Here is a 19668-nt window from a genome sequence, read left to right on the forward strand (position 1 = left end):
TGGTCATATAATTCAGTCGAAATAGATCTGCAAAATTAGTAGTGATGTGATTCCCAAGATAGCTGATACAGCAAGTATCAGAGCAGTGTAACCTCATTTCGTCAGGTAGGAGTACTTTTGAATAACAGAGTTTCAGACTTAGCGTGATTGACCCTGTAGCCACCTATGTCTGTAAATTCTTGAATTTTAGCTAGCGTGTTAAAAATATTTTGTTCCTTGGCGGCCAAGTATAGTATCATTTTGGCCACAAAGAGTTTTATCTTTGGAGCACCTTGAATTGGGGCCCTAATTCACAGATCCTGCCTTAGTGCTGCAGCCAAAGGTTTGATGAATAGGGCGAAAAGAACTGCTGACATAGGGCACCCTTGCCATGTGCCTCTCTTGATTTTGACTCACCCTACCATTTGCAAATTGATAAAAATGTTGTCTTCGGCCTTCTTATATCGATTTTTCAGTAGGTGGACCAATTTCCAAGGGAACCCAAAGCATAGTAGTATAGTGTACATGACATCCCAGTTTAGTAGGTTGAAAGCTTTTTCAGCGTTGAGCATGATAATAGCTGCTTCTATAGTATTTGTTGAGTAATAATCCATAGCCTGTAACAAAAAGTAGGTATTCGATGCGATCAGCCTAGTTGTTAAAAAGCCGAGTGGACCAAGGTCTGTGCTAACGGGACTAGTCTGCTTGTAATAAATTTTGCAAAATTGTTATAATCACTGTTCAACAGGCTGTTTGGACAATATGAGCCAGGATTCTCTGAAGGTTTGCCCTTTTTGAGGAAGATAACTATCACTGCTTCACTGAATGAGCTTAGCAGTTCACAACTTTCTAGAATTTCATTAAAAAGAGTCACTAAGATTTTAGCCACTTGAGTTTCAAAGAGCTTATATACTTCAGCCGGAAGACCATCATTCCTGCATGCTTTCCCATTTGGAGATGGCTTTATTGCATCCTGCATCTCCGCTAATGAGATGGAGACAACGGCAGTTGCTTGCAGGTTACTTGTTAGAATGGGTAGCCATATTGGATGGAAAAATGCCTCAATACGCTCGGAAGCGGTTTTGTTATCTAGTGTATCGAGTCCAGTATAATGTTGAAGGAAGACCTTGCGGATTGAATTGAGTTGGATGACCATTTGACTCTTGACCGCATCAATAATTGCTTTAATTGTCTCCTTATTCCTTTTCTTCTTAACTGACCATGCCAAGAAATGTCCTACATTCTCACGTCCTACATAGCTTTTATAGAAGCAAGTGTTTTGATTTACTATTTCTCTAGACATGTAATCTTGTAAGTTTTGACACACTTACACTACATTTGCTCTAGTAATGGATGTATGAATATATAGAGTGTGTAAATGTGGCTAGATTGCATTCAGACTGAAGGGCCATGGCCTGTTCCTTCCTTTGCTTTTTAATTTGTGCCCTAAACGAAATTGCTGCCTCTCGAATAAAGACTTTTAATGGCCTCCAAATGGCAAAAGATGGAGCTGTGCCGATATTTCTTGCCACAAATTAATCTATGGCGAAATGCATCCTCGTGACCCAATTTTCTTCAGTTATTAGTTACTTATTGAAGAACCATCTAGGCTGCTCGGCTAGCTAAAATGCATGTTTTACTTCTATGGCAACTGTGAGGACCCAAAAAAAGGTCAATCCTGGAGGCGAAATTATAACATTTTGAAAAACAAGTATATTCTTCCCCATGCCGGTGGTCAGTCCGCCAAGTATCAATTAGTGCGAACACGCAATTCAGTTTTGCTAAAAAGTGAGACGACCGTGGCTAATTTTACTTCTCATTTATTTGTGAACAGTCCATTGTAACATTCTGAAGTATAGTGAAATCCCTCACTAAGACATCTAGGGCATACAGTTCTCCTGGCTCAACTCCCAGGCCAGGAGAACTGTATGCCCTATGATCCAGTAAAGCAATAGGACATATAGTGAGAGACGAATCTCACACTAAGGCAAAAAAACTTTTCTAAAAACAAGTGGTTTTCTCCGGCCTTATACAGGACAATTAATGACTCTTTGAGGGAAAAATAGTTATACCCCCAAGCTACTTACAAAACCTTTCCTTGATTCCCAGTAGGACCCCCCTTCCCTTGCAAACCTGAAAAAACAGCAAGTTCGAAGGATTATGTTTATATATGATCTCAATTAATTTCATTACTGTTCATTGTCTATTTGTCTCATGTTGATTTACTTTGATGTTAGGAAGTTATTCGTCTTAATATATGTTGAATGTGCTTTATTATCAAAGGAGATAACTACAAATGATTTGTTCACACCCAATTGTGTACCATTGAACTACTCGTAAAGAAAAGTGCTAAAAGTATTCATGCAGTCATTGTCAATAAATAGGACACTGAAAACAAATAATTTGCAAGATCCATGGTGTCAGAGGCAACGTACACTTGATAGGATTAGATACTTTCAACCATGCCAGCATGGACCTACATTTGGTCTTATTGTTGATCCCATTGACATTGCAAGATGTGATCCTTAAACTTTTAACATTCATACCGGTTTAACTGACAGGGAAAAAATCGAGTGTCCCCTGATAATCAGAGGTTGTGCTGATCTCATTGATCCAGATTATTTGAGGAGCATCGTACTTCTGACTTTTTCTATTTAAGCTTTTCTTCCCTCCTGTGGCCTGTTCCACGGAGACGAAAGTCTGTAATTGTCCCTTATAGAGATCTTTCAGTTTGGATTGCTGAACAATCCCCTCTGATGCCCCTTGTCTCTTGAAGCTGTCAATCAGTGCCTTAAACTCTTTGCGCCACTGTGCTGCTGATGAGACAAGTCTGAAAAAATTTGAAAGGAATAATTTTCTGAGGTTTAGTAGGCTTTATCCCTTATAGCACTGGGCAAAATCCACTCTTTTATACGAAAGTAACCAAAATTCACTAGAATTGTTTGTGGATATTTTGAATTAGGGAGCAGAAAAGCAGGGTAGCAGTGTGCCCATGCGATTGTGAGATCCATATCCTTTGCTGCTAGTTCTGGGGTCACATACTTATTGATTAGATCTGAGATCAATTTGGTGGCATTCTGGCCATTCTCTCATCCCTCGGGGAGCCTGACAAAGCTCAGATTAGAAAAGCAAGTTCTGTTTTCAACATCTTCAAGTTTTAACTGTAGCTCAGCTAAATTCAGACTGGGGCTTCAAGTCGTAGGTCTAGATGTAGGTAATTTTATTTTACCACTTCTTAAATACCGAATTTTACCGATTCGGTATTTAAGAAGTGGTAAAATAGAGGGGGGGGGATGTAGGTATTACAGAATCGGTAAATACTGAATCGTTTAGATTCGGTAAATACCGATTCGGTAATGACCATTGATTCCTATGGGCATTGAAGCCTATAGGAATCAATGGGCATTACCGAATCGGTATTTACCGATTCGGTAAATACCGATTCCAGCAAGGGTGCAGGGGGTGTCACATTGACACCCTCTAGCACGCCAAATACAGGCATGTGTGTCATATGGCACACAGACATGCCCTAAGGGCATGTCTGTCTGTCACATGGCATAGGTGTGCATGCACACCTGGATTCGGTATTTTGCCACCCAATTGGATTGGGTGGTAAAATACCGAATCTGAAAGGCCTTTGGGACTCAGAAGAGTCCCACCTACATCTAGAAGTTACTGAATCAGTTAAAATACCTATTCGGTATTTTACTGAATCAGTAAATTTACCGATTCGGTAAATTTACATATTTGGTCAAATTGGCACCCTACATCCCAAAAACCCATTTACCGGTCAGTAACGGCCGAAATCGTCCGTTACCGGCCGGTTAATGGCCACCTACATCTGACCCCAAGAGTCTTGTTTATTCTTGCAGCCTTCTAGATCAGATACTCTGTGCTGCACTTGTTTGACTCGCGAGCTGTGCAGTTGAATGTTTGAGTTAATCTGATCATGTTGGTCGTTTGTCTCTTTAAATCAGTCTTCTCTTGCGAAACTTTCATCTTCCTGATTTCGCCTAATATTAGCTGGAAGATGTCCTCCACTGAAGATGGCCGGGCCGGGTGTGTAAAGACCGCCTGAGCCAATGTCATCTGATGAGTCTGTAAAGGGTTTGGGATGGAGAGGGTGAATGTGGCTTTGCATGGGTTTTCGGCTGCCTTCAGTAAGGTGATTCCCTCTGGGGGGGGGGGGGGGGGGTTGATAGAGTATTTGAGGTAGAACATATACCGCCCAGGCTGACCATGCCTCCACGCAGGTCCTCCGTCTTATTCCGAATGGGCTACTGACAGACGTGCTAAAAACTAACCCTATCCTGTGGAACTCTGTGTTATTTAGTACTAAATCTTTTTTATTGAAAGCCAATACACCGACTAGTGCTTTTGGAAGCAAGGGCCGAACAAAGACAATACAGTTGCTGCGCCAACGGCAATGCAGGTGCTTCACGATGCAATTAAACACGGCAAGTCGCCTACAACCCAGCTGGGCCTGCCGCGGATGAAAGACTGAGAGTCCGTCGGTTGCAACAACAATGCAGTCAGTATTTGAGAAAAGGAACCCCCCCCCCCCCCCCCCACCCTCCCCCTTGTCCGCTGAGGTAAAAGAAAGGAAACGCTAAAGGAAACGGTAGCAGTGGCTAGGACCTCATGGATGGAGCCCTACTTTGGGGATGTCTTTTTGCTGGGTTTTGTCTTAGGCTCTGTGAGAGGTGTGTCTGCTAAATGCAGCAGTCGCAGGTATCTGGGACAGCTCAATTCCCTGTATTCCCCGGTAAGAAGCGTCAGAAAAGGCCGCCAGAGGTCTGCAAATTCGTCTCCTTTGCCTGCCGTGGTCAGAGAAAGCTTCTCCATTCCCAGAATGGTCCAGAGTCTATGCAGCCAGCCCAGCTGCACAGGCGGTTGAGGGTCTCTCCAGCTTGCCAAAATGTTTTGCACTGCTGCCCCTAATGCAAGCGCTATTAGCCTCCCTCTCATAGACTTTAGGGGGTACATCAATGCGTTGGGGAGTCCCAGTAACACATAGGCAGGAAATCGGGGGAGTTGGGTGTCTAAATGGAGGTCTATCAGGTCAAGGATAGGAGTTTAATATGTCCGCAGGTGCTCGCAGCTCCACAGCAGGTGTTCCAGTGTGCCCAACCCTCCACAACCCCTCCAACAACGGTCACTGACGTGAGGGTCCCAGCGGTGTATGCGTTCGTGGGTGTGATACCAGTAGGTGGCCACTTTTGTGAGTGTCTCAGTGAGGCCTGTGTGGTAGGCCGAGTGCCGGGCTCTGTGGTAGATCCCCTCCCATTCCTTGCGCGTGAGCTGCCTTCCCAGGTCTTTTTCCCATCTAGCCTGCCCCGCGCTGTAGGTGTATTTGTTAGTGAGAAGCAGGTGTCGGTATATGTCCGAGAGCAGTTTCTTTTCCGACGTACGTGTTAGCAGCCATTTTTCATAGGGAGTAAGAAAGCGCTGCGCTCCTGGTTTGACCGGCGGCTGTAAGACCCAATGCCGGACCTGCAAGTAGGGCATGCGGTCCGCTTCCGGAATGCCATAGGCCTCCTTCACCTTCTGGAATGGAAGGATGCCCTGAAGATCAAACATGTGGCCTATCTCCCGGCAAGGCGTAGTCCTCCAAGTCGCGAATGCCTGTGCATCCAGGTCAGGGGTGAACTCAGGTTTGTCAAATATCGGTGTTAGCGGGGAGGGAAAGGAAGTGAGATCTCTCCGGACTGCCACTTTATCCCATACTTCCATGACCGTGCCGGTGACATACGACGCATACAGGTTGGGCGGTCTATGGCACCGCGGTAGGAAGGGTATACCATGAAGTGTCCGACCCGCCACCGCCTGGTCCTGAAAAAGCCAATGCTTGCTGGATTCCAACTTGTACCACTCTACAAGCATGCGTAACTGTGCCGCTTGAAAGTACAGGGCTAGATCAGGTAACCCCACTCCCCCATATGCTGGAGGAAGCGTGGCGATTAGGTGCTTAAATCTGGGGCGACGACCATTCCAAACAAAGCACGACAAATCAGCCTGCGTTTTCTGGAGCCAACCTGCTGGGGGGGGCAGCGTCAGCGTCTGGAAGACGTATAGGGCCTGTGGGAGCAGCGTCATCTTAATAGCAGCAATGCGGCCTAGCCAGGACAGTGTGAGGTGTTTCCACTGCCTAAGAATCTCGGTAAGGCGTGCGCCAAGTCTGGCATAGTTGACCTCCGCTGTGGCCTGTATCGTGGGCGCCAGCAGGACTCCCAGGTAGGGGACAGTAGATGTAGACCATTGCAAGTCAAATTCAGCTTTGGCTTCCGCTAACACCTCTGGGGGTAGGGACACATTCAGTGCCTCCGATTTATCCACATTCATTTTAAAGCCCGAGGCCTGGGCAAATGTATGCAGCCCAATAAAGAGCGCCCTTAGGGATTGCATTGGGTCCATGAGTGACAGCAGAATATCATCAGCGTACAGGCTGATTTTGTGGTTATCTCCACCAAAGGGGATGCCTCTGATGGATTGGTTTTGCCTAATCCGCTGCGCCAGTGGCTCCATGTAGAGCGCGAACAAAAGGGGGGAGAGTGGGCAGCCCTGCCTGGTCCCCCTGCCTATCGGTAATCGTGGTGAGGTGTGGCCGTTCACTCTGACCGTAGCGTTAGGCTGCCTGTAGCAGTTGAAGATGCGGTTTCTGAGAGTAGTCCCTAAGCCGAAATGCTGTAACGCCAGGTCGAGATAGGGCCTGTGCACTCGGTCGAACGCTTTCTCAGCGTCGACCGTGAGGAGCATGCAGCCCGGCTTTGTCCGGGAACCGGCCTCGATCAAGTGAAGAACGCACTTAGTGTTATCGCTCGTCTGTCTTTGGGGGATGAATCCGGCCTGGTCTGGGTCCACCAGCTGTTGCATATATGGGCCTAGCCGGCTAGCTATGATACTTGTATAGAGTTTGAGGTCAATATTTAGCAGGGATATTGGCCGGTAGGAGCCATATCTGGTTGGGTCTTTACCAGGCTTGGGTATCACCCAGATTGCGGCTTCCAGCAATTCCGGAGGGATGGCTCCGGGTTGATCAAAGGTATTAAACAGATCTCGCAATAAGGGGGCCACCTGTTGACAGAATTTCTTATAGAAAGCCGCAGGGTAGCCGTCTGGTCCTGGGGCTTTCCCTAGCTTGAGGAGAGAGATCGCCAAGATGACCTCCTCTAGACCAATGGGCCTATCTAAAAACTTCGCTTGCGCTTCGTTCAAGGATGGGAGGGTCGCCCCATCTAGATAATCGCTGCCTGCTTGTATGTCTAGGGTGTCTGCATCATACAGGTTGGCATAAAAGCTACCGAACTCCGCTGCTATAGCCGCATCTTCAGTAATCGGGTCTCCTATGTTAGGTTGAATAGTGCGAATGTGTTGCCTCTGACGCTGCTCTCTCCGCTTGCTCGCCAGCAGCTTCCCACATCGGTCCCCCCCGGTGTAGTAGACATGCTTCAGGCGCAGGGCAGCAAATTCCGCAACATCTTGATCTAGGGCCGCTAGCATCTTCCTCTCCGCGCACAGTTGGCGCCAGGCCCTGGCTGCCCACGTGCGCTGGTGCATTTGCTCCAGCTCTGCCGCCCTTAGCGTGAGTTCAGCCCTCTTCTGTGCGCGCTCCCTATTGTTAGCCGCAGCCACCGAGATAAAGTCGCCCCGTAGGACCGCCTTAAGCACAGCCCATTGAGTGGCTTTGGAGGTGTCATCATTGGCGTTATTAACAAGAAAATGGCTGATGGCAGTTGTTATCTTCTCTACCGTGGCAGTGTTTTGTAATAGACCAATACGCAGGCGCCAGTGTCGTTGCGGCCTGGGAGCATCCGGTACCAGAAAGGACGCCACCACCGGGGAGTGATCCGACATTGAGGCCGGGAGGATCTCTACATCCTGCGCACGCGGTGCAAGCTGGGTAGAGCATAAGAAATAGTCTAGCCGTGCATATGATTTATGGGCTGCTGAGTAGTGTGTGTAGGCTGTAGCTCGGGGATGGGATAGTCTCCACAAGTCAACCAAGCCCAGGTCCTCAAGATGTGCGTGTCCCGCTGTGGAAAGCACCCCGACCTGACCGAAGCGCTGATTGGAGTGATCTGCAGTGTTATGAAATACCAGATTTAAATCTCCCCCGATTAGTAAGTGTGGGTGGGTGTTGGCCGTGGCTGTTTCTAGCGCTGAGTGTAGGTATCGCTCCTGACCATCATTAGGTGCGTACGCTGAGCCTATCAACAACGTCTGTCCCGCCACCAGGAAGCGATGAACTAATAGCCTACCCTTAATCTCCGCCTCTTTTTGCAACACCCGGCCTCTGAAGGATCTCGCTACCAGGATCGCCACCCCAGCCACTTTCTTGGATGCTGATGAGAAAAACTGCTCCGGGAAGAAGCGGGATTTAGGCCTATGGTGATCTTTGGACAGCAGGTGTGTCTCCTGTAGGAGGCAGACGTCAGCTTGCCAGTTCCTCAGAAAAGAGAGGACTGCCCTGCGTTTGTTCGGGTTATTAAGCCCCCTCACATTTAGCGAGAGAACTGTCAAGGGTCGACTCATCCCGGGCATAATGCAAGGCAGGTGCGCTATGCGTGTGGCCAGAAAGTGTGATAGGAAAGAAGGGTAAAAGGGAAAAATGGTACCTCTCAGCACTAGTGGACAAGGGGGCCCCTCCCCGATCCCCAACCCCAAAAAAGAACCCTCCCTGGCAACCCCAACTGTGTCGTTCCTCCCCCCACCAAAACCCACCCACCGCCCCCTCCCCCTCCAACCCAACCAATGAAGTCCAAGTGAGAATCATAGTCCCAGGTCAGTCAAATGGAGAGTAGACCTGTAGAGTGATCAAAGTCAGATGAGACTCAAACCTGTGGAGTCAAAAATAGACTGGGGATGTGGCATCAGCGACCTTCGTGGCCCCCCACCCCGCCCCCTTCTGTGTTGCTACTGTCCATATATGCCCCCTCAGTGATTGTCTTAAGAAGGCCCTGAGGTGTCCTTCGCCACTTCCTGTACCGCGGCAGCGTGCTCCTTGGCGATCGTTATCTGGTCCGGGCGTGCACGCGACTTGTTCTGTCGCCGTCTGCGGACTTTCTGCCAGCTGTCACGCCGGGACTGTGACTGATTTTCTTGTGACGACTCCGTGTTAGCGTCGTCGCTGTGGTCTTGTTCCGGCAACTCGATCCCTAGTAGAGCGCAGGTGTCCTGGAGGGAGAGCATCTGGTTTAGGGTTCCGTCCCACCGAAAGATGAGGCGAAACGTGTGACCCCAAGAATAGGGCACTTCTTTGTCTCTCAGGAAAGCGGTGACAATCTTGAATTCCCTCCTCTTTTGGAGTGTTATCACAGAGAGGTCCTGAAAGAGTTCCACAGATGCGTCTCTGAACCGGAGAGGCTGGGACTGGCGTGCCTCTCTAAGAATCCTCTCTTTGAGTGGAAGGTCCGGGGGGAAAGTTAGTATGTCGGGAGGAGGGGCAGGGGCCCGGCGCGGCATGTTAGAAATTGGGTTAGTCCCTTTTTAGTGACCATGTCTTGACATCACATGACAGTGGCAAGGAGGATAAAGGTTGGTCCTACCTTTAGTTCGATGCTTGATATTGCCAGTGTTCGGATTCCTGTATCCTGGTTGTTGGCTGCTGATTGTTGCTGTGCAGAATCTTTTCTGCAGATACGATACCTTTTTTGCCTGGCCCTTGCTCACGGGCTCGTGAGAAGGGTTTGTTTTTCCCCCTATTGGTTGGACCTTTTTCCCTTTCCCCGTTTTTTCCCTTTTAGTTAGACAGTATTGGGTCCCCGGGTTTCCCTTCCCTTATCCCCGTTTTTCTTGTCCCAGCACTTCGTCCTTGTTTCCGGGTGTTTGGGGGCTCCCGTTCACTCACAGCGTTGCAGGGAGGTTTTTTCCTCTCGTGGAAGATATTGAAGGAACGCTGAGTGTTCACGAAGCCTTATGTTGTTTTAGCGCGTCTTCGCTGGGACTCCACTCTGCCTCTTTTTGTGCGGAAGTGACGTTTTGGGTCACTCCGCGAAGGCTTCGTTGCAGAACGCTGGGTTTGTTTGGTGCTTCCGAAGGGTTTCCCTCTGTCCCTGCCCCATCGGTTAACCTTACGAAAGCAAAGGGGTTTTTTCAGGCGGTGGCAAGTTCAATTGTAAGACCTTTTTCCCCTCGCTGTATTTTTTATTTGGACATTGCTACAAGGCTCCCTCCACTTCCCTGCTATAGAGTGTAGTTGCAGATACCGGAGCACCACATTTCTTTTGTTTTTACTCCATACCTTTACGAAGCTGAGCCTGCGCTTCACACTGGTAAGAGGGGTTTTGTATGTTTTGCAAGGCATGGTCATTGGGGGTTGGAATTTAATATTGCGAACTGTGATACATGCAGGGTTTGTTTTTCCCCATTATACATAGGTGGCGAAGCGTAAAGGAAGGAGGGAGCTGTGTCCTATTGTCACTAAGGGTGGAAGACTTGGTGTCTCCTCAACATTACCACCCTCTTTCCGGGTCCATTGGTGCACTCATAGAGCTTGTCCTGTGAGTGTCCAGTGGGCAGGTAAAGGGGACTGGTGCATGCTACGTTCCTGCAGTGCTTGGGCTGGTCGGAATCCAACACGGCAGACCCACTCGATGCGCCCGGTCAATGCGGATGGGGAAGTCCGCGGGTTCCCTGAGAATTTCCCGGAACAGATCTTGGTGGTACATGGTGACGCTATTCCCCTCTGCTTCTAATGGCACTCCCCGGACCCTGATGTTATTCCGCCGGGAGCAGTTCTCTAAGTCCTCATTATGTGCCTGGAGGTCCATTTGCTGATCGCGGAGTCGCAGGACCTCTTGTTGGAGATGCACCAGTTCCTCACAGCGGACTTGGTTGGAATCCTCCATCGTTGCTACTCTCTCCCCCAGTCCATCCAGGTCCCTGCGCAGCTCCCTCTGTTCGCTCACCAACTCCTGTTTTAGGGTCTGGAAGTCTTCCTGCAGTGTGCCGAATAGGGATTCAAGGAAGGACCTCGTGACCGGGGCTTCCTCGTGGGACCCACGATTGTTCGTGGCAGGCGTGGACGACGGCGATGCCGTTTGGGGTTTGTCTCCCTTCTGCGTTTGCTTCACCAGTAGGTCAGTGATGGAGCGGCCTCCCTTGCGGTTAGCATTCGCCATTGTGGCGTTACCTGCCGTGTCCTATCCCTGTGGGCACGACCGTGATTCAGTGTCCAAACCGGCCCCCCAGTCGTGTGAAGGGCCAATCTGCGTCCGGCCACCAGCGCGGCTGTTGCGGGGACAGGAGTCGCCGGCCCAGAGGGATGTCTGTTGCGACCCTCGTTTGTGCAGCTTCCTCTAGTTTGCGACCTGCAGCCGCCCACTCCGCCGCGCCTGGGCCTACCGCCTCCGACCCCCGTCCTCGGGGCGCCCCTTACTTTTCCACGCTATGTCTCCGTCTCCTGTCTTCTGGCCCTCAGCTCCCCCGCCGTCTCGGGCCTCCACCACCAGCCCCTTTATGCGTTCCGTGTCGTGCCGGCCGGTGCCTGTTCGTCTCGGGGCCTTCTGCTAAAGCCGGGGCGGGGGGTCCAAGCCCGCCCGGCTGCGAGCCGGGGTCTTCGGATTCCGGGTAGCTTGGGAGTATGTCCAGCTCTGAGTCCCCAGATCTCGACACTCAGGCCCCATTTAGGCAGGGAATCCAGCAGCCCCACCCCGTATCATCTCTGCGCGCCCCAGGCGCAACCCCGGTCCCGGGGGGCCACCGGTGCCAGGTCCTCGACTGTCGCCGCGGCGTTGCCAGACGGGAGCTTCCTCCCTATGGGCGCGCTGTGCCCCTCGAACCCCAGTTCTGGACCAGGAGCTGCTCTATGTCCCTGGAAGGGCCTCTCCTCGTGGGGGTCCTCCTGAGGGTGCCCGACCGCCCTCCATGCGGGGCTTACCCCAACTGCGTCTCCGCACTGTCCCTCATGTGCTGTGGCCACCTCTCCCAGGGCGCACTGAGCCCCCACAGCCAGACGTCTCGCACTGGGCTTGGTCCCTGCTCCCCTGGGTCCTCGGGGCCCTGCGCGACGTTGCGGAATGGGGCTAATCACTCTCCCCCATGCAGGCCCCCTGGGCTGCGTGGCTGTGCTGGGCCTCGACCAAGCCCTCAGGCAGATAGTCTGCTGGTCCGCCCTGCTGCTCCCCACTGTAAGGCCCGCGACTCCAGCCAAGGCCCCAACTCCGTGGCTATTGCAAGTGTCTATGGGGGACCCGATCCCACCCCAGCTCAGCCTACACTGGTTCGTCAGGCCCCGACCGGGCCCGCGACCCACGAGCCCCCGGTCCGCCTCTCACTCACCGCCAGCAATGCTCGGGCCACTCGAAGAACGCCGCCTCCCGCTGGATGCTACCGGGGGAAGGCGAGCACCTTCCGCTGTCTAGTTGCTCTGATGCTTCTCCGGCCGTCCGCCGTGTAGGCCCAGACCAGGCTCTCGATTTTTGCGCTCCCGGCGTCTTCGGCAGGCAGCCGCCGGGAGCTCAGCACTCCAGGTCCGCCCCCCGGTCCTCCCCGTCGTCCGGGGGCTGAGAGAGGGTGCGCGGCGCCTTCCGACCTGATCTCCAGTGGCTTGGCACCTCCTCGGTCGGTCCGCCTAGGCCCAGACCGGGGCCTCGATTTTGGCGCCGGCCGCTCCTCTCCCGTCTCTCGGCCGGGGTTACTCCTGGGCAGGGTCAAGTGTCGGCTTCCTGGGCTGCAGGTGGCACCGCCGGACTCACAGCCACGCCGGGGGCGCTCGTGGTAGTGACGGACAGCAGGACCCCTCGCAGGCCAGCGGTTTGGGGGCAATACGCTCTGTTTATACGAGCTATGGGGGAATTAGGGCAGGGAGCCACGTAGACCTACGTACGTTCAGGTCGCCATCTTGGCCACGCCCCTAACTCCGTGTTATTTAAACTATTTTCACACGTGATTGCAGCAGTTTATATTTCGAAGTCCTGGAAAGGCTTAGTATTCACCCGATTTTTAAAAAAGACAGAAGTTTGACCCTTGGAATTATCGCTTAACAACCTTGTTGAAATGTGAAGGAAAATGACTCAAAAATTGCCTAATTCCTTTCACCCTAACAGGGTTCCATCCAGGCTGTTCGACAATTGACAGAATTGCAGCACTGACCATTTTGGCAAAGAAAGCAAGAGTCAAAAACATCACTCTCTGCGTTTGTTTTTACTGATTACAGTTCCGCTTCGATAAAATCAGCTGTAGAAAACTTTGGAATAAATTGTTAAAATGGAGCATTGATTCGTCCCTGCTTCATTTAAATTACATAAAAAAGACTTGGGTAGGAATGAAATTAACCCCTACTAACACTATTTTTCATCAAAAATGTTATCAGTAAATGGTCTTAAATAAGGTTGTATTTTACCCTTTTATTGTGTTCACTGTACATTGTCGGCTTCCCAAGGTATCCAGATGGAATCAAGCATTTACTGGCAAAAGCTAGTAACCAAGGTATTTACTCAATTGGCGTATGCTGACTATATTGTTTTACTCTCTTTAACCCCAAAAGGTCTAAAGCAGCAGCTATCCAAAGAAAACACCTACAACCTTGAAAACGATTTTCATGTTGACTTTTGCAAAACAGAAATTGCAATATTTGGAAACAAAAGTGAAACCCATTGGTTGGTAGCTTAGTAATACAACCATAGAGCAAGACAGCTATGCATAATTGGTCGTAACTGTTGATTCGTTGGTCCCAGTGGGCCGTGTGGAAACCGGTATCATTAAGGCTGGCATGGTGGTGACTTTTGCCCCCAGTAACGTAACCACTGAAGTAAAGTCTGTGGAGATGCACCACGAGGTGCTTGTGGAGGCTCTCCCCGGTGACAACGTTGGCTTCAACGTGAAGAACGTGTCTGTGAAAGATATCCGAAGAGGAAATGTAGCCGGTGACAGCAAAAACGATCCCCCGATGGAGGCTGGGTGCTTCACAGCCCAGGTCATTATTCTGAATCACCCTGGCCAGATCAGCCAAGGATACGCCCCTGTGTTGGATTGCCACACCGCTCACATTGCCTGCAAATTCGCTGAGCTGAAGGAAAAAATCGACAGACGATCTGGCAAGAAGCTTGAAGATGCACCGAAGGCACTCAAATCTGGAGATGCAGCCATTGTGGAGATGATTCCAGGCAAACCCATGTGTGTGGAGAGCTTCTCCAACTACCCTCCTCTTGGTCGTTTTGCTGCCCGCGACATGAGGCAGACGGTAGCTGTCGGAGTTATCAAGGCGGTTGAGAAGAAGGCTGCCAGTGCTGGCAAAGTCACCAAGTCTGCAATCAAGGCCGGTGGCAGGAAGTAGCGCCAACCACACCCAGCTGCCCTAATGGCATTGGGTATCCAGAATCCTCTGGTCTCGGATCGCCACCTGCACTCTATGATCAGGGACTGGTTACTGAGCTTTAGGGTCCATCACAAGAGCCTCCGCAGGAAAGGGAGGCTGGACTTGGCGCTTGTTCTGATGTTCTAATATTTTTTGACTTACATTCTGGTTATTCCCCGTCTGTGATTTCTGAATAAAATATTGGCACAAAAAAAAACGAAAGTAACTGTTGATTCAAACCTCTCTTGTTAGTTCACATGAAAATTAGGAGGCAAAAGTCAAACACAATTGTAAAAGTCATGAGAAGATTTTCAAAGCTCGATGGAAGAACAGCAATAACATCATAGCTCACTCCCTTTCTGTGTCTGCGGTAGTCAACATTAAAACATTAACAGAGCTAGAAAAAACTATATAAAAAATGTAAAACAACTTTTAAGTCTGCAAACTTTTACTTCTCAAAGCAAAATAAGAATGAAATTAAGTATAAAACCCTTGCTAGGTTTACACAATACCTTAATAAACTTCATGTGTGACTGTGTCAACAATAACAAGCTCTTGAAAAATGAAAAGAAAACTTTTTAAAATGCAACCCATTTTCCTTTAAGGAAAACTGGCTGTATATTAAAAAAAATGATTGCTTTATTTTAAAACAAACACAGACATGGTGGTCTGCTGACCCTGGCAGGCCACCATCCCTCTGATTTTAGCGATTACAAATGGGTCACAAATTGTGACCTGCAGCATTAATATTAATGAGGTAGGTCGATGTTTAATCCATTAGGAAATGCTTAATGAAACTCAGGGGTCACATGTATCAAAAAAGCATTTTGCGATTACCAAATTTGCATTTTTTACCGAATCGCTATTTGGCAATCGCAAAATACTATGTATGTGAGGAATCACCAAAGATTTTGCGATTCTTTAATATTACCAAAAAGCGTTTAGCTAAATAGGTAATCACTATTAGGTACTACTACTCCATTCGTTCCTAAGGCCCTAAAAACCCATAGGTGCGAATGTTTTTCATTAGCTAATTTGTGATTACCTAATTGGTAATCGCAAATTAGGTATTGCAAAGCCAAGGGTGCCAGGGGGCCAAAAGCCCCCCTGAATCACCCCTAAATAAATGTGCACATGTAAAGCGCACACATGCCCTGGGGGCGTGTGTACGCTACATGACACTTTGAAAAATGCTTTTTTGTGCATGTTTCAAAATGTGCATTTGGAAAATGCTTGGTACATGTGGTAAGGGAATCACAAATTGCGATTAACTATTTGTAGTCATAATTTTACATAATCACTATTTTTGCGATTACCTAAAATTGCGACTACAAAGCCTTTTATACATCTTGAAAGGCTATTTTGCATTCGCAAATGGCCGAAATGACTGATTCGCACTGTTTGCAAATGCAAAATTGTTTGATATAGGTGGCCCATGGAGTTTCATACATTCAAATAGCGATTACCTAATTGCGATTCACAGAGAATCGCAATTAGGTAATCGCTATTTGAAATAATGATACATGTGGCCGCTAATGTTTGAGGACCTGAATAAAAGTAAGTTCAGAAGTCTTGCCTAATTACTTCACTGATGATGTCCAAATTAAGAGCATCACAATCCTTCAGAGCTGGAATCACTCTCAACCTTGTCTAGCATTGAATGAAAGCAATTGATAAAAAGAATTTCGAGTCAGACTTACCGCAACAAAGACATTGATCATCAAATTATAAATACAGTGACTTGGCCCATACTTCCTACTCAAATTATAATTAATCTTACCTCGATTCTACTTTAGAGCCGGAAGAAAAATAACTATTTGAAAGTCAGATCAATTTACATTCCTCTGGCTCAGTTAAAAAAAACCTTGGCATCCTCATCTTAACATCGGATCAAATTGCCTATGTAACTATAAACTTGAAAATACAACATAATACAACATATTTTCTGTGTCTGTTCTAAATTGTTAAACCTGCTGAAACTATATTTTCGAAAATATTTTAACTAGTCAGATATTAGTTCCACTAAAGAAGCAATCAAATTCTCTTTTGCTAATCAAACTTCTTCTTTTATATGTGTGCTAACCAGATTCTTAGATTCAGCTTACCTTAAGCCATTTTCAGGATTTAATTAATTAATGGATGTCTTTTTATATTTAGACAGTTTTAATTTTTGGTGGGCTTGTTGTTTATTGATTACATTGTTCTTCATATAGTTTTTTGTATTGCTGTTTAGTAACTTTTTATCTTATGTATATTTATTGCAGTCATTTTATGATTAATACAATGACCCTGATGATGATAGTAAAAATGTAACTAAATTAAAATGTGTTGCATTAACTTGGACTGATGTTTTTGTGTTTTTCTTGTCCTTTATGAGGACAGTATATATTGTAAAAGATATGACTGTTAATCACAACAGCTATGCCACATATAGAAGAGTGATAATTGTGTTTATCTTCTCTGCTAAAGGTTCTTCAACCCACAGTCTACATGCGAGTGACTGATAATATTCCTCAGATAATATCATTCATAGAACAAATCATCAAGAACGGACATGCTTATGCAACAGCGAAAGGTATGCCTTATGGGAGTGATCTGATATCCATTGTTTATTGTGTTATTAATGTCTTAAATAAGAAGGCTTCACAGTTTTAAGGCAACGACTCTGAGAACTCAGAGATGTTCTTATGGTTGTGCTTTTCTCACCTGCACTTACTTACATATTCTTTTATCAATATATATTTTAAAATATATCATTACAACCATTATTTGAGGAAATACATTATGCGGCTATCATCAGTGCTCATACCCAGGTAAACTAAGGGAAATATGTAGGTAATTACTATTTACCGATTCTAAAATACCAAATTTTACCGATTCGGTATTTCAGAATCGGTAAATGGTATGCAGCTAAAAATTCGGTAAATATTCCTGATTCGGTAATATTCGGTATTTTCGAATCGGTATTTACCGATTCGGTAATTCCCATTCATTCCTATGGGCCTGGATGCCCATAGGAATGAATGGGAAGCCATTCACCATTACCGATTCGGTAAATACCGAATCAGTAATAGGGGGAACACATTCAAGGGTGGCAGGGTGGCACATTGACACCCTGTTGCACCCCTGAATCGTGCATGTGTACACATGTGGCGCACATACATGCCCTAAGGGCATGTATGTCTGCCACATGGCACTGTTAAGAAAGCACAAAATTGCTTTTTCAAAGGTTTTCGATATTTACCACCAACTGGTAGTTGTTGGTAAATAACGAATCCTTAAAGCTCATAAGCACTCTTAAATGTGCTTCCTACATACCCGATTCGGTAAATAATGATTCGGTAAATACAGAATCGGTAAATACCGATTCTGTATTTACCGAATCATCACCTACATTGGAAATGGCTCAATACCGGTCGGTAAGCCTGAAATTTATCGAATTTCGGGTTTACCGACCGGTAATGAGCCACCTATATCGGGCCCTAAATCAATTATAACTATATCAACGTTAGGATATGGATTTTACAAGTGAAACTATAATTTAAATGGCCCCTTCATATCCTTTAACTGCATTAATAATTATCTCATATTGTGGGTATTTCAGATGCCTATTACACAGGAAAGTGAAAAGCTTTGGCAATTGAATGTAATGTCGTGCAAATGCCTGGGCCAAAAAGTCAACTATCAAAGGTAGCAAACCCAACTTCCCCCAGGATTGTTTTCTGGAGGTTCTTCCTCTGATGAACATTTTGATAAAAGCCAGCTTCTTACACTGGTTGTCTAAAAGCCTTAGATTCTGAAGAAATGCTCATAAAATAGTCCCAAAATTACTGTGGAGTATGAAGATGTCTGACCCTTCTTGAAATGTATGGGTACACCACCACAAGAACAGTTTTACAAAATTGTAGGAAAGTGGTGCATTTGCTCTGACAATTAAATACAAATCCATAGCTAATGGTCATTGAAAAATATGATAATGCAATTTAACTTGGCCTTTCATTTTTCTAAATGTCTTATGCATATTTCTTCACTTGTACAGTCCATTTCCCTTCATATTCCATTCTGCCCCTTGCAAATAGATTCTCTGTCTTCTCACTCAGAATCTATTTGACTCTACAAAATCAGAAGTTAAACAGCAGTGTAAGGCAGATACCACAGGCTAATATAAAAGTAGCACCACACGGGTTGGAGAGACCTTCCATGTAGAGTTGGTTAACAGGTTCCACAACTGTTATGCGATGAGGTCTCAGACAGCAGTTTTGATATCATCTTAAAATGTTTTATTTTTGTGCTTCAGTCAACCCGTTAAGAAAAAACAATGTTTGTGTATGAGAACTTAACAGAATAAGTGCTATTTGTTATCACAGTATGGCAAGCAAATAGTTTGCAAGATCTGGAATGGTTGGACTTGAGGATTCAGGCTTGAGTGAGCACCTAACGGATCCGGGAGGACTTGTTGCGGTTGTCGGAATTACAGCTGCAGATTGTGCTGATTTTCATATTGCACAATTCAGTCCACTCCAGGTTCTGATGATAGGTTGTTTCTATAGGAGGCTGATTAAAGATTAAAGAAGGTAAAAGAAGGTAGGACTTGGGGAGAAGATCCTGTGGAGAACTCTGAGCAGCAGCTTCTTCGAAATAGAGCCAAATGACAATCCTAAGTATAGTCCTCATGGAGGCTGACCACGTCCCATAGGAAATCGAGCTTGAGTAACAGCAGTCAGGAAAACTCATGGCAGGACTACGTTCCAGTCTATCAAGAGGCAATGTGTGTGCAGGCAAAAGGGCAAAGGCTATGACAAAGATACAACTGGAGGATATCCCTTAATTTGAAGAGGAGAGGGCAGTTCCTCCTCTGGGGCCAGAATATCTGATGGATATCAGACCCAAGGCTAGAGAGGAAGACTTGGAGTGACAGATGGACCCAGAAGCAGTGGAACCTAATCAAACAGAATGATCCTAGCACAGCAGATCAACAATCTTTAGATATTGAGTGAAAAAGAAACATTGAGGGCCAAAAAAGAAAAACAGAAAAATATAATATAAAAGAAATAGCAGCATTCACAAACAGCTCCAATGTCAGAAGGAGCAGAAAAGTAAGGAACATTTCCAGTCCTTTCTACACTTCATATGAGAACACAGAAAAGAAAATAGCAGAGAAAAGAAACCTACACTGTGAGATTGCTAGAAAAAACAAATGCTAACACAAACAAATTCAATGCCAGTTTTGAGAAATTCCAAATTTGAAAAGTTCGTATAGTATGTCACACGCCTGGGAGAAGCGGCAGGCATAACACTGTGTGGTAGCAAGCCCTGTAACACGTGCACACATGGAAATGTTTAAAGATGAAATTAGGACTAATGGGATATGCTTCTTGGTTTGAAAAAGATGG

At 46.9% G+C, this 19668-nt stretch overlaps 1 protein-coding gene across 1 annotated transcript in view; it reads left to right on the top strand.

Annotated features, from left to right (window-relative positions):
* Nucleotides 1-19668, top strand: part of CARS2 (cysteinyl-tRNA synthetase 2, mitochondrial) — a 465610-nt gene that overhangs the window by 192416 nt on the left and 253526 nt on the right. The window contains exon 5 of the mRNA XM_086934744.1: nucleotides 16745-16850. Coding sequence (XP_086790870.1) covers nucleotides 16745-16850 — 106 coding nt within the window. The remainder of the gene's footprint in view (nucleotides 1-16744; nucleotides 16851-19668) is intronic.

This window comes from Lissotriton vulgaris, chromosome 8, assembly GCF_964263255.1.
Source record: "Lissotriton vulgaris chromosome 8, aLisVul1.2, whole genome shotgun sequence".
Lineage (NCBI taxonomy): Eukaryota > Metazoa > Chordata > Amphibia > Caudata > Salamandridae > Lissotriton > Lissotriton vulgaris.